The sequence below is a fragment of the Hevea brasiliensis genome, chromosome 3 (assembly GCF_030052815.1).
Source record: "Hevea brasiliensis isolate MT/VB/25A 57/8 chromosome 3, ASM3005281v1, whole genome shotgun sequence".
NCBI lineage: Eukaryota > Viridiplantae > Streptophyta > Magnoliopsida > Malpighiales > Euphorbiaceae > Hevea > Hevea brasiliensis.
In genome coordinates, this window is record NC_079495.1 from 11,458,546 (window position 1) to 11,482,339 (window position 23,794).

The 23,794-nt window shown below is 35.4% G+C and overlaps 1 protein-coding gene across 6 annotated transcripts in view; it reads left to right on the forward strand.

Moving 5' to 3' along the window:
* LOC110642388 (ABC transporter A family member 1) overlaps positions 1-23,794 on the forward strand; it is a 59,625-nt gene that overhangs the window by 24,998 nt on the left and 10,833 nt on the right. For all 6 annotated transcript variants that reach the window (XM_058143871.1, XM_058143868.1, XM_058143869.1 and 3 more), the window contains 9 exons: positions 2,788-2,998; positions 4,045-4,128; positions 4,869-4,910; positions 5,058-5,154; positions 11,784-11,911; positions 12,001-12,105; positions 17,093-17,239; positions 23,224-23,484; positions 23,585-23,717. In XM_058143871.1, coding sequence (XP_057999854.1) covers positions 2,788-2,998; positions 4,045-4,128; positions 4,869-4,910; positions 5,058-5,154; positions 11,784-11,911; positions 12,001-12,105; positions 17,093-17,239; positions 23,224-23,484; positions 23,585-23,717 — 1,208 coding nt within the window. The remainder of the gene's footprint in view (positions 1-2,787; positions 2,999-4,044; positions 4,129-4,868; positions 4,911-5,057; positions 5,155-11,783; positions 11,912-12,000; positions 12,106-17,092; positions 17,240-23,223; positions 23,485-23,584; positions 23,718-23,794) is intronic.

The window sequence follows — 23,794 nt, forward strand, 5'->3', positions numbered from 1 at the left end:
ATGGACTCTTATGTATTATGTCAAGTACAAGTAAATGAAAATGTAATCCTTTCAATTCTCTCCCTTTCTCTCCCTTTTCTTCTTTCTTTCTAAAAAATCAAGAGTAATGACTACTTTCCTTTCTTTCTTTCTTTTTCTTTTTTTTCTTTTTTTTTAATGCATTGTACGCTGCAATTGTCAAAAAGTACAATCTCTCTTCTGTTAGGACTTCGGATGCTTTAAAATTATAATTTACTAGATGACAAGGAACTTGAAGATTTGAAAGTATAAGGAGGAATTCTGATGAATTTGGCTCTTTCAACAAATTCAAGAATTTAATTAACTACTTGTGTAGTTCACATGATTGTCACCTTTTCATTGGTGTTATTATGAAAATATGCATTATGCTTACAAGGTGTTGTTGGGGTATTTACCCTAGTGGTTTTCTTTTGTTTTGCTGTTTTTCTCCTTTACATGTAAATGTGTTAGCAATGATGATAGAAAAAAATTGTTATCCTTGTGTCAAATTCTTTGTTTACAAGAAAAAAAAATGGTTAACAAAAATTTAGCTAAGAAAAAGAAAAAATGGAGAAAATGAACAGCAACAGCAGCTAAGCATTATTAACTTTTTTTCATTCCTTGTCATTTTCAAATAAATTTGTACAAAACTCAAGTAAGTGTTAATCCTAAGTCATTAACTAGTTGGAGTTGGTAATATGGTTCATTTCTATCACTCACTTGGTATAGGGATATATCTTCAGAGAATCTAGAGCACTGAATTCTTTTTTCCCCCACATCATTTTGACTAACCTCACTTTCTTATCTCCTATAATTTCACTGAACTCAACCTAATTTTCAGGCGTATTTGCTATTCTATGATACACACCTTCAAACCATGTTAGTCTCCCTTTTCTCAACTTTTTGTCAATCGGCGCTGTGAAATTCTTTAAGCCGGAGAGTGCGGATGATCATTGGCATGGGTTCATGTGTTGAGCTTAAGGTTGCCTTCACCAAAATGGTTAAGCCAATTTGGCTTGGTTCTCCTTGCTTTATTTTTATTTTATATTCTCTTCTTTTTCCTTCTTTGTTGTCAATGTGGGACACCGGCACTCCTCCCCTCTAGTGCAAGTAGACTGACCTTAAGTTTATAGGTTCATTTGTTACTTGCATTGTATGCAGTGGTCCATTCACTAGAGTCTAGCCTCTTTCGTTTTGGCTCAAGCCTATTGGTTTAGTTCTTTTTATTAGCCCATGAATCCACCTGGTTTTGGCTTGATGTGGTATTGCCCATCATGCTTTTCGGATCCCATAATATGACCTGCTTTGATATCATGTGAAATTCTTTGACCTGGAGAGTGCAGGTAGCTATTGGCATAGGTTCATGTGTTGAGTTTAAGGTTGCCTCTATCAAAATGGCTTAAGTTAATTTGGCTTGGCTTGCCCTTGCTATATATTCTATTGTTTTCCCTTGTTTGTTACTGGAAGATGCTACTCTCTCCTTCCCATGAATGCATTAATTTTTTTATCTCGTCCATCGTCATGTTTTGCACATACGTCCTACTTTATCCTATGATTGATGTCCTCATTTCACCCTATGTTGGACATTATAGATCCCAGGTATTTAAAGTGTGAGGCTATATTGGACTATTAGCCATCTATGCTAACCACACTTCAATCACTTGTCAATTCATTGATAAACTTGCATCTCATATACTGATTCTAGTTCTACTCAACTTGTAATCCATAGACTCCAGAGTTCTCTTTAGCTCCAACTTCTTGTTAACACCAGTTCATGAAATGAATAAATATTCAAAGATATAATTAAAACTATATGTGAGTAAAACAAAAAGATCAGGGCTCAAGGCCAATCCTTAATACAATCCAACTGTGATAGGACATTTTTTCGCATTCTCTTACCATCTGGACGCTGGTGACTGCTTCTTTATACATATCCTTGTAATGTCCCCAAAAGCCCACTTAGTTTTGTGCATGGTGATTTAATGTGCCTTGCCTAGTAAATTATACAGCCATGGTGGCTCACTCAACTATTCTGCGTCATCATTGTGTGGGTTGATATTTGATTAAAATAGATATTTTTATGCACTCACATTCACTGCTAAAATCTTCACATTTTGTGTTTGTCTTGATTGTGAGCTACTGTTTTTTTCAATCTGATAGAAGAGGCTTTTGATTTGAGTCCAAGTTGGTATGTCGCCTGCCATAGAATTGGAGGTCACTAGCACTAGACCTCGCCACAGTCTTGTTCAGACCTAGAACTAGACCGGTCTAGCCCTGGACCAGATTGAACTGGACATCTTTCTCTCCTCTTGAACTGGCTTAGAGAAAAAGAAAAAAATTGGAAAAAAAAAATTCAACCAATGGATTAAAATTAGAACTGAGCTGGAACCAAGACTGGGGCGACTGTGGTCCAGTCTGAGGTCCCTGGTTCCAAGAGTCACCTGAACCAGTGGCCGCATCTAACTAACCTTATTTGTCATCATTATTGTCAAACCAATATTACTTAAGCTTTAATTTTTCATATTTACATCAGAATCCTTTGTTGTTACAAAATATATGTAATTATGCTTGTTGAATGTGCTAGTTGAATGGCTTTGTGTTTACGTTACATGCCTTTTTCTTGGATGAGACTGATTTTAATCTGACATTAGGCTGTTAGGTTAGGCTAGAGCCAATTTCTGGATGTTACAATTTTTGCCAAGAGAAGCAGCTGGAACTACATGTTTATCACTTTGAACTTTTTAATAAATGATCTAGGGCTCTGTTCCATTTTATGTTAATCCTGTACAGGTATGGAGCAGTTGTGATGGATGATCAGAATGATGATGGAAGTTTGGGATATACTGTACTGCATAATAGTTCTTGTCAGCATGCTGCTCCAACTTATATCAATGTAATGAATGCAGCAATTCTTAGGCTTGCTACTGGTGACAAAAATATGACAATTAGAACTCGCAATCACCCTTTGCCAATGACAAAGAGCCAGCACTTGCAACGACATGTATGTTTCCCCTTTCATGTTACTGTTCTCAAGCATTTTACACAAACTGGTTATGCTAGAAGCCCAGATTGAGCCAGATAGTTACTCTTTTATATACAATTTTAAATGCCTAGTATTGAAAATATCATATATAAGATTGTGCAATTTTAAATACTTAGTATTGAAAGTAACATCCATAATATTGCACAAATTAATAGCCATAAGGAATGGCTGACTAGTTGCTAGTTAGATCCTCAAATAAATGCTTCTCAGTTCTCACTGAAATGGGGATACTTATCTGGCAGAAATTAATCTATTTACTTTAATGCAGGATACATTTTAGGTGCTCCTATTATTTTCCCATTGAGGGCCTAAATCATAGCTTGAGAAATTGTTGTCCGTGCAATGATAAAGGATTGAATTGTTGAGAAGAAAAGAGCTGTTATGGCCCCCTTGTACCACCCAGATCCCATGAGTGAATAGAAAGTTGGGTCTACATGGGTCATACTTAAATTATCCTGTCTATTTTCCTAAGAGAAGCTTAATGCTACTTGGATTATCCACATCCCAAATTGGGTGCTGATGAGCTCATGGATGCTGGGGGAGAGCGTGGGTTTAGATTAAGAGGTGGCAGGTTCTAAGGAAGTGGCTTCTTCAATCTGGGAATGTCTTGCATTCATTCATTCTTTATGAATATGGGGCCATTCTGGAGAGTGTTGTGAAGCATGGTGCTCACAAATGGCATACCACATGAAATTAGATATACTTTTGTTAAAACGGTTTCATAGTGCCTATATCTGATGCTTTCATCATTATATGCTTATTATGTGTTGGAGATTCTTATACCTGAACAGGAATGCCTTCTGACATGCATGCTCGTCTGTTTTCCTGCTGGATCAGCATATTAGCAGCTTGTATTATGTTATGCATGGACTCGTAACATTGTATAAAAAGATCTATCTTTCTTGATTTAGCATTGCTTCTGACATACGTATCTGTGAATATTTTGCCAGTTCATTGAGACAATTAATGAATTTACAACTTGAATTATCATGTGAATTATGTAGGACTTGGATGCCTTCTCTGCTGCTGTTATTATTAATATCGCCTTCTCATTTATTCCTGCTTCATTTGCTGTTGCCATTGTGAAGGTATTGTTTCTGAATATTACTCTGAATTATTTATTTTAAGTAGTTTTCTTCATGCATTAAGCATTATCGCATAACTTATAACTGCTACTCATAAGGCATGTGGTAAATTCAGTAGCAAAACAATTATGAAAGTTTAAGCATTTGCATTGTTTGTAACATTTATCTTTGGCAATAGAGGTAATCTAAATAGGATTTTTTCGACGTAGATTTTTTTAATTTGTTGCCTTTATTCCTATTCCTTTTTCCTCTAAGCATGTTAGCTTTGTTTTCCAGTTTCCATTGTGTACATGTGACTGTCTACTCTTTGTACCTTGTGCATCTCCATGGGTCCTATATGAATTTTCTTTTCAAAGATGTTACCATGTCCCTTCAGTCCTGTTGCAATATTTTTACCTTTTTTTTCTGCTCTTATACATTCTTTTGCCTCATGTTCATTACATGTCAACTGCTCTACCACTCTACCTTTCTGCAGTGGTCCTCATACGTAACTTTGTTCTTGTCAATGTCAACTTGCTATCTGCCATGACAGCAGTAAAAAATTCTCAATTTCTCTTGTGAATTTATTTGCTTGGGCTGATGATATCTAAAACTTCTTCTCATAACCTGTTAGAATTTTATTTTTTCATGGGAGTCATTTTGTTCTTTGCCTGGCTGATGTCCTCATAAGAGACTTGTAACATTAAGTATTTCCATTTTTGTCATGGCATGACATTTCATATTATCTGTTCTATTTGATCCAGGAACGTGAAGTGAAGGCCAAGCACCAACAGTTGATTAGTGGGGTATGATTGCTCTGTACTCTTTAAGGCCAAATTAGCTTCCCAGTTTTTATTTTTTCATAACTTTGAAAATCTCCTTTCTCTATCTCTCTCTCTCTCGCTCTCTCTTTCTTTGAAAAGTAATGTTTAACAATGTGGTGTTGCTCTCAGGTTTCTGTACTTTCATATTGGGCTTCTACATATATTTGGGACTTCATCAGCTTCTTATTTCCTTCATTTCTCGCAATAGTTCTTTTCTACATCTTTGGTAAGTTTAAAATATAAGCAACATGCAAGCAGTTCAAATTTTTTGAGGGTCTTGATGAATGTAGAAATAGATGATTCTCTTTAATTTCAATTATACATGGGTATATATATACAATTGATTCCTATAATTGTGTTCTACTAATTAGGAAGAAATCCTAAATAAGAAATCCTAAATAGGAATACAGAATACAAAATATATAGAGAAATAATATAGTGATTGACTTTCCATAACATTCCCCCTCAAGTTGGAGCATAGATGTTAATCATGCCCAACTTGTTACAAATGTATTCAATCCTAGCTCCATTCAGAGTTTTTGTGAAAATATCTCCTAACTGCTCTCCAGTTTTGATGTGTCCTGTTGAGATGATATGTTGTTGAATCTTTTCACGAATAAAGTGACAATCAATCTCAATATGTTTGGTCCGCTCATGAAACACCGGATTAGAAGCAATATGGAGAGCAGCTTGATTATCACACCACAATTTCGCAGGCAGGGAGGTCTTAAAACCTTTCTCATCTAATAATTGAAGTATCCACATTACCTTACATACTGATTGTGCCATGGCTCTGTATTCGGATTCAGCACTAGATCGAGAAACTATACTATGCTTCTTGCTTCTCCAAGACACCAAATTTCCTCCAACAAAAACGCAATATCCAGTAGTTGACCTCCTGTTAACCTTAGATCCAGCCCAGTCGGCATCTGAAAAACATTCAATATTCAAATGCCCATGATTACCATATAGCAAACCTCTTCCTGGAGCACCCTTCAGATAACACAAGATTTGTTCCAAGGCTTCCCAATGAGCAACAGTTGGGGAAGACATAAACTGACTTACCACACTAACGGCATAAGCAATGTCAGGACGAGTGACTGTAAGGTAGTTCAATTTTCCTACCAATCTCCTGTATCTCTCTGGATCTTTAAACAACTCACTATCCCCTGCTAACAGTTGTAAAGTTGGAGTCATTGGTGCACTACAAGGCTTAGCACCTAATTTTTCTGTCTCTGTCAATAGATCGAGGACATATTTTCTTTGAGATAAGAAAATACCCTTCTTACTTCTCATAACTTCGATACCCAAGAAATACTTTAACAATTCCAAGTCTTTTGTCTGAAACTGGGTTTGGAGGAAGGTTTTAAGAGATGAAATACCTGCAGAGTCACTCTCAGTGATGACAATGTCATCCACATAGACTACCAGGAGAATTAGACCAGCCTCAGATTGCCTATAAAATACTGAATGATCACATTTACTGTTTTGCATACCAAATTCCTGTACTGCTTCACTGAATCTCCCAAACCATGCCCTAGGACTTTGTTTCAAGCCATAAAGAGGTTTCCGAAGCTTACAAACTTTACCCAACTCCCCCTGAGCAACAAAGCCAGGTGGTTGCTCCATATACACCTCCTGAAGATCACCATGAAGGAAAGCATTCTTGATATCCAATTGATGCAAGGGCCAATCATATGTAGCTGCTAAAGAGATAAACAAGCGAATAGAAGTAAGTTTAGCTACAGGAGGAAAAGTGTCAGAGTAATCAACCCCATATGTCTGAGCATATCCTTTTGCTACAAGGCGTGCTTTTAACCTAGCCACAGAACCATCAGGATTTACCTTTACTGTAAATACCCATTTGCAACCAATAGCTTTCTTACCAGTGGGCAAAGGCAACAGTTCCCATGTACCATTAGCATCTAAAGCCTCTATTTCCTCTTTCATAGCAGCACACTAGCCAGGATGAGACAGTGCCTCACCAACAGTATTAGGGATAGGAACAGAGTCTAAAGAAGTAACAAAACACCGAGAACAAGAAGACAATTGATTATAAGAAACAAAAGAAGAGATAGGGTAAGTACATGAACGTTTACCTTTACGAATAGTAATGGGTAAGTCTAGATCAGAATCATGATCAGTATGAGGTACAGGATCTCCCAACGAAGTAGCTGGTGGAGGATCTGAGTCGGGAATCTCCAATCTCCTGGAATAAACATGAACAACAGGAGGTCGAGTAGGTCTAGAGACAGAAGGAACAAGCTGTGGGAGAGGACTAGACACAAGTTGGGCATTATATATTAAGAGATCATCCTCCTCCCCCTGACTCTCATACACAGATGATTGAGGAAAAAATGGAGTGGACTCAAAAAATATGACATCTGCAGAAACAAGATAACGATTAAGAGTAGGAGAGAAACAACGGTATCCTTTTTGGAGCCGGGAGTACCCAAGGAAGACACATTTGAGAGATTTTAGATCCAATTTAGTAATCTGTGGACGAACATCACGCACAAAACAGGTACAATAAAAAATACGGGGTTCAATAGGGAACAAAGATTTTGTAGGAAACAAAGCAGTATAAGGAATATCCCCATTAATGACAGAAGATGGCATACGATTGATAAAAAAACATGCCGTAGAAACTGCATCTGCCCAAAAGTGTTTAGGAACTTTCATCTGAAAAAGAAGAGCACGAGTTACCTCAAGAAGATGCCGATTTTTTCTTTCGGCCGCGCCATTTTGGGATGGGGTATCCACACAGGAAGACTGATGAAGAATGTCATTTTGTGTCATATAAAACTGAAATTGTGCTGAAAAGTATTCTTTGGCATTGTCACTTCTTAATATGCGCACAGAAATATTAAATTGAGTTTTGATTTCATTACAAAAGGCACAAAAGATAGAAAATAACTCAGAACGATTCTTCATTAAATATAATCAGGTAATACGAGAGTAATCATCAACAAAAGTAACAAAATAACGAAATCCAGTTTTAGAAGTAACAGAACAAGGACCCCAAACATCAGAATGAACTAACTCGAAAGGAGATGAAGCTCGTTTATTGACTCTAGACACAGAAGGCAAACGATGATGTTTTGCAAACTGACACGACTCACATTCTAGTACTGATAAAGACTGAAATTGAGGACACAGCTTCTTCATAGTAGACAAAGAAGGATGACCCAATCTACAATGAGCTTCAAGAGGTGTTAAGGTACTGGAGCAAACAAGCGACCGCGGTACATGATTTTCCAGAATGTAGAGACCACCTGACTCGCGTTCTCTACCAATAATCTGCTTCGTCGTAAGATCCTGAAATAAACACTGGTCAGGAAAAAAGGAAACAGAACAATTTAAGGTACGAGTAAGTTTACTAACAGAAAGTAGATTAAAAGAGAATTTTGGTAGACACAAAACAGAAGACAAAGAAATTGACGAAGTCGGGTTTGCAGTTCCAGAACCCATGACACAAGAAGTAGAACCATCAGCTAAAGTAACAGTAGAGGAAGTGAGATTAGACTGAAAAGCAGATAGAAGATTAGAATTACCTGTCATGTGATCTGTCGCACCAGAATCAATAACCCATTTGGATGAGGAAGACACAAGGCATGTAGTGGATTTACCTGACTTAGCGATCACAGTGACAGGGGAACTGGTAGGCTTTAGAGATGCCTGATATTGGGAAAATTGTGCAAAATCCTCTGCAGATACCAAAATAGTTTTATCAGAGGAAGATACTGTAGAATTCTCTACTGCCATATTTGCCATCTATGATCGCTGATTTTTTTTCTGAAGTTGCGATCAATTATATTTTGTATGGCCAGGCTCGTGGCAATAATAATAAATGACTCATCTTGAGTCCTGATTAGAACTAGCCTCTCTATTACGCTGATTACTTCTGTTGCCTGTAATTCCTCCTCTACTTCCTCTTCTATTACCCTGTTGTCCATTTGGATTACGGCTAATAAGAGCACTACTGGCAGGCTGTGAAGATTGGGTACTCTCTGTATGAAGGACCCGTATGAACGTTTCATGCAAAGAGGAAATCTCTGAACTGGAGAGAATCTGAGATTTAGCAGTCTCATACTCTGAAGGAAGGCCTGCAAGAAAATTCATAACAGCCAGTTGTTCCTGTTGGGCCTGCTGAACTTTCACATCAGGACTAAAAGGCAACAATACATTAAGTTCCTCATATACCCGTTTAAAATCCATAAAATAAGCCGTGAGAGACTTATCCTCTTTCGTAGCACGGTAGAATGCCTTACAAACATCATAAATGCGGGAGATATTCCCTTTACCAGAATATAGAAAATCTAAGTAATCCATCAATTCCTTAACAAATTCACAGTGATTAATTAAACTAATTACCTCACTGTGAATCGAGTTCCGAAGCTGCAAAAATAGCCGAGCATCCTACCTTAGCCAAGTTTGTCGTGTATCATCAGTGGGTGGATCTTTAGTAAGGTGATCATGCTTATCAATGCTACGCAAATAGACCCTAACAGTCTTACTCCACTCAAGGTAATTCGAACCATTAAGTTTGTGTTCCGTGATCTTAGTCATCACCGGAATCACATCAGAAATAACATTCTTATTGTCTGCCATTTGTTGAGACAAAGAAAACTGATTGAAACGCTAATCCAAAGTGCTTATAGCAGCAAAATAACCCAAAATCACAAATTAAGCAAATACCGAAATAGGATCTGAGAGCCAAACCTCAGAAGTCTTTTAATGGTGTATTGGATCAGGCAACAGCACACAATGGTGGAATGAGGGGGGTTGAGGCGACGCCGGCGACGTTGATCGGGGTCGAAACGGCCGGTCGGCGGCCAAGGTTTCTCCTGAGCTAGGTGGTGAGAACAAATAGTCACCCTAGATAGATGATCTGCTCTGATACCACGTAGAAATAGATGATTCTCCTTAATTTCAATTAATCTGTACATGGGTATATATATACAATTGATTCTTATAATTGTGTTCTACTAATTAGGAAGAAATTCTAAATAAGAAATCCTAAATAGGAATACAGAATACAAAATATACAGAGAAATAATATAGTGATTGACTTTCCATAACAATGAATATATTTCCTATATAGAACATTAAATATTTTATTTTAGTGCTAGAGTATTATAATTATTCCTTCCAATATTGCATTCGAAGAATAGGGTGTTGCGTAGTATTTCATGCTGATTTCTCAAGTGTCTCAACTGTTTCTTAGCATATGTTTTATTGACCTAAGCAAGATGAACTTATATTTTGCATGGTTTTCTGTTTAAGAATTGGTAAGAAAATAATCTGGGCCTAACTCACCCCTAAAAGCTAGCTCAAGGGGGAGGATTGCTCAAGTCTTTACAAGGGGCACATCACCCACATACCTAACTGATGTGGGGTAGTTAGCACAGCTCCCTTACTCCCGGGGCTAATACCTAGAGCATGAAACTCTTATGAGAGGCTCAGTACCGGTTAGGGAGGCTCTGATGCCATGATAGGAAAAAAGACCAGTCCGAACACGCCCCAAAAACTAGCTCAAGAGACGAGTGTTGCCCAAGTCTTTATAAGGGGTACATTATTCACATATCTAACCGATGTGGCGTAGTTAAGAAGAATCAAATATTTAAAGGACTGTCCTGTTAAATTTAAATTCAGGTTCTGATTTCCTCAAGTTCACTCATTTTCTTAAGTAAATGATGTTTGACATATTGGTTGATGTTTTATAAATTTGGCATCCTAATGGGCTTTGTAGCTCCTTAATTATAGGCAAACACATCCCTTATTCTAATTTCCAGTGATATCCTAAAGTAGAATTTAGAGTTATTTTAAGAAAGTTAATGGGTGCATATTAGTGGGTGATCTATCTGCTTAAGAGATTGAAAAAGGAAAAGTGATCAAGGGAGAAAAAAAGGAGAGAACATTTTTCTGTTCATCTCCTTGGTATACATAGAAACTGGAAAGTAAATTCTGAGATATGGGTGTTGATAGTTTATTCTTGTACTTTCCCCTTCTTTTTCAGTAAGACTTTATAGTAAGTCCATGGAAGAAAAAAAGTTATAATATAATGGAGAAGGTGCCTCCTATGATTTAAACAAAGAATTCATAAACAAATAAATTAGTAAACCTAAATATTGGATTTTTGTAATGTTGAAACAGTTTAAAAGACCCTGAAATAGAAGCAGTTTTCCCTAATAATGATTGGAAATTCATAACTTACAACAATTCTATCTTTCTGCTCAACCAAATACCAAAGCATTGTTATAATAGCACATCACTGTAGCTCTCAAAGGTAATTCCTTGGCATAATTGTCTGTTGCTATAATTTTTGCACACAAAAGCTTTCTTTGCATTTAGATTCTAAATCCCTTGCATGGTTAGGCAGTGCTTAAAATTTAATTGGATCATTCTGAAGCCTTTGCAAGTTTCTACTGCTTAATGGTACAGATTTGACCCATCCCAAACGAGGAGGAAGCCTTCTTCAGTTGTTTTTTCGATTATTGCCAAACAAGTTCTACATAAATATCCATCCACTTTCTTTGCTACCTCAAATTGTACCTGATTTACAGAACATATATATATATTGTAGAAAGAGATGATTCTCCTTAATTTCAATTAATCTGTACATGGGTATATATATACAATTAATTCCTATAATTGTGTTCTACTAATTAGGAAGAAATCCTAAATAAGAAATCCTAAATAGGAATACAGAATACAGAATATACAAAGAAATAATATAGTGATTGACTTTCCATAATATATATGTGTGTGTGTGTGTGTGTGTGTGTGTGTGTGTGTGTGTGTGTGTCCTTTTGGGTGTTTTAACCTTGTCAGAAGTTTGATTTGGGCCTGCAGGTTTGGATCAGTTTATTGGAAGGGATTGTTTCTTTCCAACACTTCTGATATTTTTGGAGTATGGACTAGCAATTGCATCTTCAACATACTGCCTTACATTCTTGTTTTCTGATCACACCATGGCTCAGGTAGCAAAACATTCTTTTCTCTTTATTTTTTTTGGACTTCCAAATCATTAAGCTGATACCATTTTGAATGAAACATTTACTATCTGCAGAATGTGGTTCTTTTGGTCCACTTCTTCACCGGACTGGTTCTTATGGTTATCTCATTCATAATGGGGCTTATAGAGACAACAAGAAGTGCAAATAACTTTCTCAAGGTTTATTTCTTCTTTATGCTGTCATATATATTAATCAAGGAACTAAATGGCTTTATTATCAATAGTCATAATTTGAAACCAAATAAGTGTCAGATGTATAAATAGGCATATATATATAAGCAGTGTTGTGAAAGGTGTGCCTGAGGCGCAAGGTGCTCAGGGAGCTAGGGGCTGCACATCGCCCTAAGAAAGGGGCTTGACCTCGCCTAGGTGTAGTGAGGTGCAAGGCGAGCCCAAGCGCACTTGGGTGAGGTGGGTAAGAAGAAGACCAAAAAGAAAAGAAAAGATAAAAAAAGAAAAGAGGAGGAGGAGGAGAAGCAGCCTACCCATCAAAGACTGCCATTGAAAAGAAAAAGAAGAGGAGAATAAATAAAAGCAGATGTACTTGGCTGGCTTTGGCTACCTTTGCTTTCTATGATAAAACTTGGTTGTGTCTGTGTATTTGCTGTGTATCTCTAATGCGGCTATTGGTGATAAAATGGGCTAATGGTTAATGGGCTTAAAATCTAATTGAGAGTTTTTTAGTGATCTTTTGCATTTGCATGCTTTTTATTTTTTAAAATTCTATTTTACATAAGTTAAAAATAAATGTAACATACTTAATGAGTTTATAAAATTCAATTTAAATTATTTTAAGATATGATTAATAAGGCATTATTAAATTAAAATTATAATACAATAGAAAATTAAAATTATCATTTTAATATTAGATTTGATTAAAAATAAAATTCATACCATGCATTTTAATGATGTTTTTTACTCATGTATGTAATTTTATTAACAATAGTGGTGGTGCAATAAAATAAAAATAAATAATGAAATAAATAATATATTGCATATGCCTTCACCTTCTGCACTAGGCATAAACAACTTTGTCCTTTTGACTTTCTTTCTCTTCCATTTTGAAGTTGCTTAAGAAATGTTCATTAATTAAAAAAATTATTAGTTGGTGAGAACACCTCATAATTCTTCTCTTTTCTCTTTAATTTTGTGTTTTTAAGTTATTGTGAATACTGTTCATTTTTAGTATCATTGTTGCATATATATGAATAGCATTTTGACAAAATAAGTGAAAAATATGAGGATTTGAAATGGATGTTTAGAGATACTATAAATGAACCAATAAGGAATTAATGCATTTGCCAGAAGATGAAATTGACACTTTATTAAGGATTTCATATATAATAACATTAAAATAGGATATGATGCCCATGCTTTCATCCCAATAACTTAGATTTTCATATTAATTTGAGTGTTTAGATGGCATCAGAGTCAACTCTAAAGTTCTAATTCTATGAGGCTTTTGTTCTATTTGCCTAAGTTTTAAAGTAATTGAGGTTTAAAATGATATTTAGGTCTCAACGCATAGCAACCTCAATTTTTGGGTTGTTCTGAGTGTTCATTGTTTAAGAATATTCACTATGGATAAAATGATGAAATAGCATAGGTACAGAAGTTACCAAGTTACATGATTGAAGAAGATGGGAGAAGGATTGAGGATGGCATAGGCTGAAATAGTCCAGAAGGATTTAGCATCACTAGGCCTACTTAATGTGGCTTTAAATTGAGCATAATGGAGTAAAGGATCAATAGATTCAATCTTATTAGATTTAGATTTAGGCTTAGTTGTGTTCTTTTTGTGGTCTATGTAAGAAGTTGAATTGTGCCAACTTGCAAAGAATTTATGAAAGAGATTTTAGATATGAATGCCTACAGATTTGTTGACTTTTCATGAATTTTTTAGTATTCATTTTGGGGGAACATGAATTAGGATGGCAGAGGTAGCACAACAAAAATGATAAGGTTGGGACCACTTTCTTTTTCACGTTTGGAAGCTAAAATATTGTTCCAACCTAGTTTGTAAACTTCAATTCAGTTTTTTTTTTCCTTTTAAGTGATAGTACATTTTTTTTAGTTCTAGATGAATCTTTATGTCTTAAAATTGTGCTGTAGCATGAAAACCATAATAATTATATTTGTCAATTGTCATGAAATTATAAACAATCTTAATATTAGTAATAATCTTAGCCGAGACAGAGTTTCCAATTGGTTACATTCCTAGAATGGTTATCCTGGTGCAGATTGGACCTTCGTACAAAACTTACCTAGATTTCATATAGTCATAACGATTAATTATTTTGGACCTATGTTTAAAATATGATATCTAAGTTCTCTAGTGTGATATCCTTAGTAGTAAATGTGGAGTGTTACTTTGGTTGCCGCAGTGTCCTTCAGAAGCAATCATTCTTCTTATTAAAGCACTTAAAATAGTATTCACAAGCTTAATGTTTGTGTAGTTTGGGCTTTAACTTAACGCGGGTATCAGAGGTGCTCTATGAGGTTTGATATGGCTTCAAATAGTGCATTGGTCTCTATGCCTGTTAGTTTGAGTGATTGGATTGGATGGTCTTATGTAACCTGGGAAGGCATTTCAAAATAGTTAAATAAGGATGTGTAAAAGATTGTTCTCGAACTTATCATCAAGTTTAGGAACAATTCAAGTAAGGTCAGAAGAAATAGTGTAGCTCGAACAAAGTGGTGGGAGTTCAAAGGAGTAAAGTAAGTGAAGTTCAAAAATGAGCTTCTCGAGTCCGAAGTGTGGAAGCTGGATACGGAGGCCAATGATATGTGGATACAGATGGCTTCAAAGATTAGAGAAGTAGCTAGAAAAGTATTTGGAGAGTCTAAAGGACATGGACCATCCTCAAAAGAGAGATGGTGGTGGAATGAGGAAGTACAAAAGACAATGAAGAGAAAAAGAGAATGGTATAAGAAATTACCTAAATGTGATAATAATGAGGCATATGAACAGTACAAGATAATAAAGAAAGAGGCAAAAAAGGCAGTTAGTTAAGCAAGAGCACAGGCCTTTGAAAAGTTATATGAGAAACCTGGAACTAAAAAAGGGGAGAAAGATATTTATAGATTAGCAAGGAGGAGAGAAAGGAAATGTCAAGACCTGAATCAAGTTAGGTGCATTAAGGATAAAGAAGGAAAAGTGTTGGTGAAAGATGAGGACATTAAAAAAAGATGGAGAAATTATTTTAATAATCTTTTTAATAATAGTCAAAATGGTAATAGAGTGAATATAAACTATAGAACAATAGAAAAGAATATGAATTATACTAGAAGGATTAGATCTTTAGAAGTAAAGGAATCACTTAAGAGAATGAAAGTGGGTAAAGCTTGTGGACCTGATGAAATACCAATTGAAGTGTGGAAATGTTTGGGAGATATGAGAGTGGCATGGTTAACTAAATTATTTAATAAGATCCTAAACTCAAAGAAAATGCCTGATAAATGGAGGAGTATTTTAGTACCTATTTTTAAAAATAAGGGGGACATACAGAGTTGTTCAAACTATAGGAGAATTAAACTCATGAGCCATACTATGAAGTTGTGGGAGAGAGTTGTGGAGCATCGACTATGTCATGATACTTCTATCTCTCTCAATCAATTTGGTTTCATGCCCGGTCGTTCAACTATGGAAGCGATTTTTCTCATTAGAAGCTTGACAGAGAAATATAGAGATGTGAAGAAAGATCTACACATGGTTTTTATTGATTTGGAGAAGGCTTATGATAGTGTTCCAAGAGATGTCTTATGGAATGTGTTAGAACAAAAGAGGGTATCTATTAGGTACATACAAGTGTTGAAAGATATATACGAAGGAGCAACTACTATTGTGCGCACAGTGGGAGGGGACACGAGATTTTCCGATCTCAATTGGATTACACCAAGGATCAGCCATAAGCCCTTACCTTTTTACATTAGTTTTAGATGAATTGACGAAACATATACAAGAGAGTATTCCTTGGTGCATGTTGTTTGCGGATGATATTGTTCTGATAGATGAGACACGAGAAGGAGTCAATAGAAAGTTAGAGTTTTGGAGAAGTACTTTAGAATCAAAGGGTTTTAAGTTAAGTAGAACGAAGACAGAATACATGCATTGCAAGTTCAGTGAAGGCCAAACTGGTGATAGGGAAGGAGTTAATTTGAATGGAGTGGTACTGTCCCAAAGTAATCACTTTAAATATCTAGGCTCAGTCCTTCAAGTAGATGGGGGATGTGAGGAGGATGTTAGTCATAGGATTAAAGCCGGATGGTTGAAGTGGAGACGTGCCACGGGAGTTTTATGTGATCGTAAAATTCCCAATAAGTTGAAAGGAAAATTTTACCGTACAGCTATACAACCGGTTATGTTATATGGTAGTGAGTGTTGGGCACTGAAAGAGTCGTATGTGTCTAAGATAACAGTTGCAGAGATGAGAATGTTAAGGTGGATGAGTGGTCATACTAGACTAGATAAAGTCCGTAATGAGAGTATTAGAGAAAAGGTAGGAGTGGTGCCAATTGAAGATAAGTTGAGAGAAAGGAGATTGAGATGGTTTGGTCATGTGAAGCGTAGACATACGGAGGCTCCAGTTAGACAAGTAGAACACATTAGGTTAGAGGATAGAAAGAAAAAAAAGGGTAGACCTAAATTGACTTGGAGGAGAGTAGTACAACATGACCTAGAAGCACTACACATTTCTGAGGATTTAACCCAAAATCGTTTAGAGTGGAGAAAGCGAATCCATATAGCCGACCTCAAATCTTTGGGATAAAGGCTTAGTTGAGTTGAGTTGAGTATTCTTAATTAGAGAATTCAATTGAAGTGCGCGTGCTGTTTAGTATAATGTCATATGATAGAAGAATTATTATCACAATAAGCTCCAAAAGTCAAGATCTAATGTTGGTTTCTCAGATGAGTGGGCTATTAAAAACTTATGTGATTGCTTCTGGAATTTATGCAAATTATATGTAGATTTTTTTTTTGTTAACTTTCTAAAGTTCCAGTTTTGGTGAGAGAAATGAATGTGAAATTGCATGTGATTATGTATGTTCTAGTTTGCTTTTCTACTAAACATTTACCTTTTCATATACTGGATGGATGATTGATCTTTCCTTATGTTTCTGGCATATATATGTATGTAATAAGCAGAATATCTTCAGAATATCACCTGGGTTTTGCTTCGCTGATGGACTTGCTTCACTGGCCCTTCTACGACAAGGGATGAAAGATAAATCTAGTGACACAGTTTTTGATTGGAATGTTACTGGTGCCTCCATTTGTTACCTTGGCATTGAGGTTAATGTCTTATCCATTGCTCTCTCTACTAAAATGTTTGTTGTTAATTTTACATTTTGCACAAGGCTTTAGTTCTAGTTTGGTGTTCAGAAAGAAAAAACAATGATTATCTATGACATGCTGATAATGAACATTCTGTTAAATCTTGATTATTTGAAAATTTTGTTTTGTGCGCCAATCTCACTAAAATTTTTGAATCAGTTTTAGAGGAACTGTGATTCTTGTTTCTTGTTGGCATATTTAGGCATGCATGTGGGGTGACTATTGGTATTTTTTTTCCTAAAGGATTAAGATATATGATGGGAAAAAGAAATGACTACTAAAATGTTTGTTGTTAATTTTACATTTCCACAAGGCTTTAGTTCTAGTTTGGTGTTACAGAAAGAAAAAAAACAATGCTTATCTATGACATGCTGATAATGAACATTCTGTTAAATCTTGATTATTTGAAATTTTTGTTTTGTGCCCCAATCTCACTAAAATTTTTGAATCAGTTTTAGATGAACTGTGATTCTTGTTTCTTGTTGGCATATTTAGGCTTGCACGTGGGGTGACTATTGGTATTTTTTTTCCTAAAGGATTAAGATATATGATGGGAAAAAGAAATGATGAAGTGATAAGGGAACTTACAGAGACAGTGTTCATTTAAAATGGCGCTGTGTGCGCAGGATATAGGATAAAGCATGACTGCTGCCCTTTCTTTTTAGGCATTCATAAGGGCTTCTTAAATAAGACTATAAGATAAATTTTAAACATATCTTTCCAATTCCAAGGTTTGCCTACACCTAACTTTGATGAAACTAATATATTTGAGAGAAATTTTTGTATTTTTCATATGTAACAATGACTTTGTACATATACCTATTTATATAAAAGATTCCTAGTTTTACAAAAAAACATAATTTAATGGAAACTAATACAAATAGGAAACAAGATATAAATAAGGAGAAAGAAATAATAATCCTTTTAATGTAGGGATTGAGATTATAATAATCCTTTTAATGTAGGGATTGAGATTCCAACACTCTCTCTTAAGTTGGTTCATGTATATCACACATGCCCAACTTGTAAACTAAAGGATGAAACATTTTGCTGTTGAGTTCCTTGGTGAACACATCGGCTAACTGATCTTTAGAAGTCACATGAGAGACACTCAACGATCCATCTACAATTTTGTCCTTTATGAAGTGTCGGTCAATTTCTATGTGTTTGGTTCGATTATGCTGTACTAGATTGTGAACAATACTGATAGCAGCTTCGTTATCACAAAACAAGTATAAACTATTTGTTTTTGATAGTTTCAGTTCTTCCATTAACTTTCATAATCACAACAATTCATAGACACTTTGAGCTATGGCTCTATATTCAACCTCTGCACTAGATCTAGCAGTTATACTTTGTTTCTTACTTCTCTAAGTGACCAGGTTACCACCAACAAAAGTACCATAGTCCGTTGTTGACCTTCTATCATCAAGAGATTCAGCCCAATCTATATCTATAAAGGTCTTTATTTGAAGATTTCCATGCTTTGAGAAAAGAAGTCCTCTCCCAGAGGCAGATTTCAAATATCTTAGAATGCAAAAAACAGCTTCTAAATGAGATTTACGAGGATCATGCATATATTGATTCATTAGTCTTACTGTGAAGGCTATATTTGGTTTAGTGTGTGAAAGATAGATCAATCTGCCAATTAATCTCTGATATCTCTCTAAATCCACCGACTCCCCAACTCCAGCTTGTAATCTATGATTTGCCTCAATGGGAGACTCTGCTGGTTTACAGCCCAGCACACCTGTTTCTTCCAAAAGATCTAGTATGTACTTCCTCTGAGAAATAAAGATCTTTTTATCTAATCTGGTAACTTCTGTTCCAAGAAAGTACCTCAATTTTTCCAAGTCCTTAATTTCAAACTCTTGTGCTAGATGTTGCTTTAGATTTGCAATTTCTTCCTCATTATCTTCTGTCACTACTATATCATTCACATAAACAATAAGTCATGTGATTTTACTTCTACAATGTTTTATAAATAAAGTATGATCAGCGTTACTTTGATAGAAGCTAAAGGAGATGACAACCTTGCTGAATTTGTCAAACCATGCCCTACAAAGACTACTTTAGGCCATACAAAGCCTTTTTCAATTTGGAAACCTTCCCTTTGGTTTTTTCATCGTAAAATCCTAGAGATATTTCCATATACATTTCTTCCTCTAGGTCTCCATGCAAGAAAAACATTCTTGACATCGAACTGTTGTAAATTCCAATCAAGATTTGCTGCACAGAACAATAAAATCCTGATGGTGTTCATATTTGTAACAAGGGCAAAAGTTTCCTAATAATCTACCCCATATGTCTGTATGAATTTCTTTGCTACTAGTCTGGCTTTGTATCACTCAATTGAGCCATTTGCTTTGTGCTTCACGGTGAACACCCACTTGCATCTAACTGGTTTTTTTCCATCAAGGAGAGTAACAAGATCTCATGTCCCATTCTTTACCAAAGCCTTCATCTCCTCAACCATAGCAGTCTTCCATTTTGGATCAAGACATGTTTCTTTCTAAACCTATGATATAGAAACAGCAGAAACAAACAAGACAAAGGCTCTATAGGAAGGAGACAAGGAGTCATAGGAAATAAAATTAGAAATAGGGTGCTTAGTATAAGTCCTGACTTCTTTTCTAAAAGCAACAGGAACATTGAGATCATCAATAGTAGAATTCAACTCAGAAATAGAATTAGGATCATCAGGAAGTAAAGGAGACTCACCACATTCTTCAAGAATTAATTTTAGGGATGCTGGTTGATCAGGTGTATCAAGAGCAATGGTTGTATCTGTCTTATTCCGACGCATTTAGGTACTCAAATCCAATCTGTTCAATCTCCTTGATGTTTGAGGAGGTGGTTGTTCCTTATTAGATGTTTCATTGCTAAGGAATGACCCTAGCCTAATAGTCTCCCCTTGAGGTGTTGGTCCTGGTTAGATGGCTCATTACCAAGATGTGACCCAAGTCTGATAACCTAGTTAGGAAAAAACACCTTCATTTTCCTCCTTATACTCCCCTTGAAGAGGTGACTTGACATGGAAATAAGGGTCAATGTCTCTAAAGGTAACATACATGTTGACGAAATATTTTCTAGTAGAAGGATAACATTTATAGCCATTTTGAGTACCAGAATTATCTACATACACACATTTAAGTGCTCTAGGTTTTAACTTTTTAACATTTGTTTTGTGGACAAAACAGAGACATCCAAAAATTTTTGGAGGAATAGTATAAGAATTATGGCCTTATAAAACCTCTAAAGGGCTCTTAAAGTTCAATGTTATTAGAGGCATTCTATTAATAAAATATATTGCAACAAGAACTGCATCTTCCCAGTAAGGTGCAGGTAGATTCATAGCAAACCTAAGAGATCGAGCCACCTCCAATAAATGTCTATTTTTTCTTTCAAACGCCCCATTTTGTTCATTAGTCTTGACACAACTAGTTTGATGCACTATACAATTTGAATCCACATAAGCACGAAAAACATCATTAACATATTCTGTGCCATTATATCAGTTCTTAAGATTTTAACCTTAGTATTAAACTGTATGCAAATCATTTTGTGAAACTGTTGAAAGTAAGAAAACACTTCACTTTTTGTTCTCATCAAATAAACCGATGTCAGCCTAGTGCAACAGTCAATAAAAGTGACAAACCATCTATATCCAGACAAAGAAGTAGTTTGAGTAGGTCTCTATACATCAGAATGAATAGTCATAAAATGGACTAAACTTATATTATCTATTGAAGGATAAAATTATCTTGTGTGTTTAACAAATTCACAAGCATCACAAACTAGTAATTCTGAGTTGCTGGAACTTCTAAACAAATTACGATATAATCTTTTTAAAGCAGAAAAAGATGGATGTCCTAATCTTCTATGTCACTGGATGATCTCTTCATTAGCACTCATAGTCTGTCCTAACAAAGCCTGGTTTGCTTTGAGATTTGAGGAACTGCAACCGTCATCTAGAAAATACAGACTATCTCTCAATCTACCATTGTCAATCATTTTCTCTATTTTCAAATCCTGAAATATGCAATGAGTAGGAAAAAAATTCAATTTTGTAATTAGGAGCTGGGGTAATGGAATGACAAACAAAAGATTAATAACAAAGTTGGGAACATGAAGAACTGAAGTGGGATTTATATTGGGAGTGCATGTAACAGAACCTGTACCAAAAATTGTTATTAAGGAACCGTCCGCTATACGGACTTTTTCTTTTCCATAGCAGGTATAATAGGTAGAGATTTTATTTAAAGAGCTCATTATATGTTTGTTTGCTTTAGAATCTATAACCCAACAAGATTTGTCATTATTGGCAAGAAAAACATTACCTGAGGAAGAGCCAACTGTGGAAGATTGAGATTCAATTTAAGACAACAAATTTTTGGAAAAAATGTCAATATCATTTGTTCTTTCAGAGTAATCTACTGTTTCAGACATATTCGCTTGTGGTCAGATGAAGGACAATGGCTGGATAGAAGCATAACACATGAATAACACATGAGGAACAATTGAAATCCACGTGCTGTGAACAGTATCAATAAACAGTTTGTGTGAACAGTGCGGTGAACAGTAGACACGAACATTGTGTATGAACAGTGCCAATAAAGAGTGTACATAAACAGTATTGATGAACAGTATGCGTGAACAGTACACATAACAGTACCAATCAACGGTAATAAAGCCTGTCCTAATGAATCGAAAGCTCTGATACCATGATGAAACTAATGTATTTGAGAGAAATTTTTATATTTTCATATGAATTAATGACTTTGTAGTTTGTACATATGCATATTTATATACAAGATTTCTTGTTTTACAAGGAAACCTAATTTAATGGAAACTAATACAAATAGAAAACAAGATATACATTTATCGAAAGAAATAATAATCCTTTTAATGTAGGGATTGAGATTCCAACAAACTTTTTCACTGGAGGGAGGTCAGGAATTTACTAGAGTGATTTGTGACTTTGGTTAAAAGCCTGTGCCTGAACTTCTAAATTTTATAACCATCATCATAACAAGGTTACTCTAAATTATTTGATACTTTATTTGGTCATTTTAGTTTTTATTTCACTTCTTCTGATAGAAATATCTCTTGCCTAAGGCCTTTTTGAAGTGAGGTGCCATAGTGTGTGTGTGTGTGTGTATAATAAAAGCATATTGAAAAGAAAAAAAATACATATTATTTGCACTATATTTAATAGAAGAGAAATAGAAAGGATAACATAATAACGTTTAGAAAGGAAATGAAATTTAAAGAAAGTTTAATTGACGCTACTTTTTAGGGTTTAGGGTTTAGGGAGAAATAGGAAGAAAGAGGAGAGGAGGAGGAGAGAAGAGGAGAGAAGAAAGGAGAAAGAGGAGGGAAAAGATAAAACCTAAAAAATAAAAAATAAATATCACTTTGAAAGAGGCACGCCTTGGCTATATAGGTGCTCGCCTCTTGGAACTGGGGCGTGCCATGCCAGGTCGCCAGTGCCTTTTGGCGCCTTTAACAACATTGGGGTATGGTGTCTAGATGAGAACAATATGTAGGGTTTACTTTGAGCAATACATCATTCCTAAATAAAGCTGTATCAGTTGAAGTTCTAAAACACAAGTGTGATGTTTTCTGTGAGATTTCAAGAAACAAAGGTGTCACTTAGCTTACTAAAGTTTCATTATACTTAGCTTGTACTTAAGTTTCATTATATTAGAAATTGGGAGTTTTCTTAGCATTTGACCATGAGTTGAACAAACTTGGATACCATGTTAAAAACCACTCAACTTATTCTCTTTAGCTGCTAGTTGAGGCTCCATGAATGGATTTCATGGGCAATAATTTTTTTTAACATATTTTAATGATAATTAAATCATTAGCAGTTTCTTTTAATGTATGGTTAATGAAAATGGACTTGATCTGATCTGATTTATTTTCCTTTGTGACAGAGCATTATTTACTTTCTCTTGACAATTGGGCTTGAACTGTTGCCTTCTCACAAGTTAACTCCAGTTACAATCAAGCAATGTTGGAGGAATTTTAAAAATTTCTGGCATGGTTCTTCAGGATTTTCTGAACCTCTTCTAAAATTTCCGTCAGAAGTTGTTGGTGTTGACTTTGAGGAAGATATAGATGTGCAAACAGAAAGAAACAGAGTACTATCAGGATCTGTTGACAATGCCATCCTTTACTTACGCAATCTTCAGAAGGTATTTTTAATGTTAGTTTTTTATGAAATCATTTTTTATGTAATGCTTATACTACTCCAATGCTCTGTTTTATTATTGTAACATGCTCTGCCCATTATAGGTATATCCTGGAGGAAAATATGGCATGAAAGTTGCTGTGCATTCATTGACTTTCTCAGTTCAACCAGGAGAATGTTTTGGATTTTTAGGAACAAATGGAGCTGGGAAGACTACAACTCTGTCGATGTTATCTGGTCTGCAACAATTCTTGACCATGATATTATGATTGCATGCATGAAGCAATTAATGTTCTAGTCTATATTTTCCTACA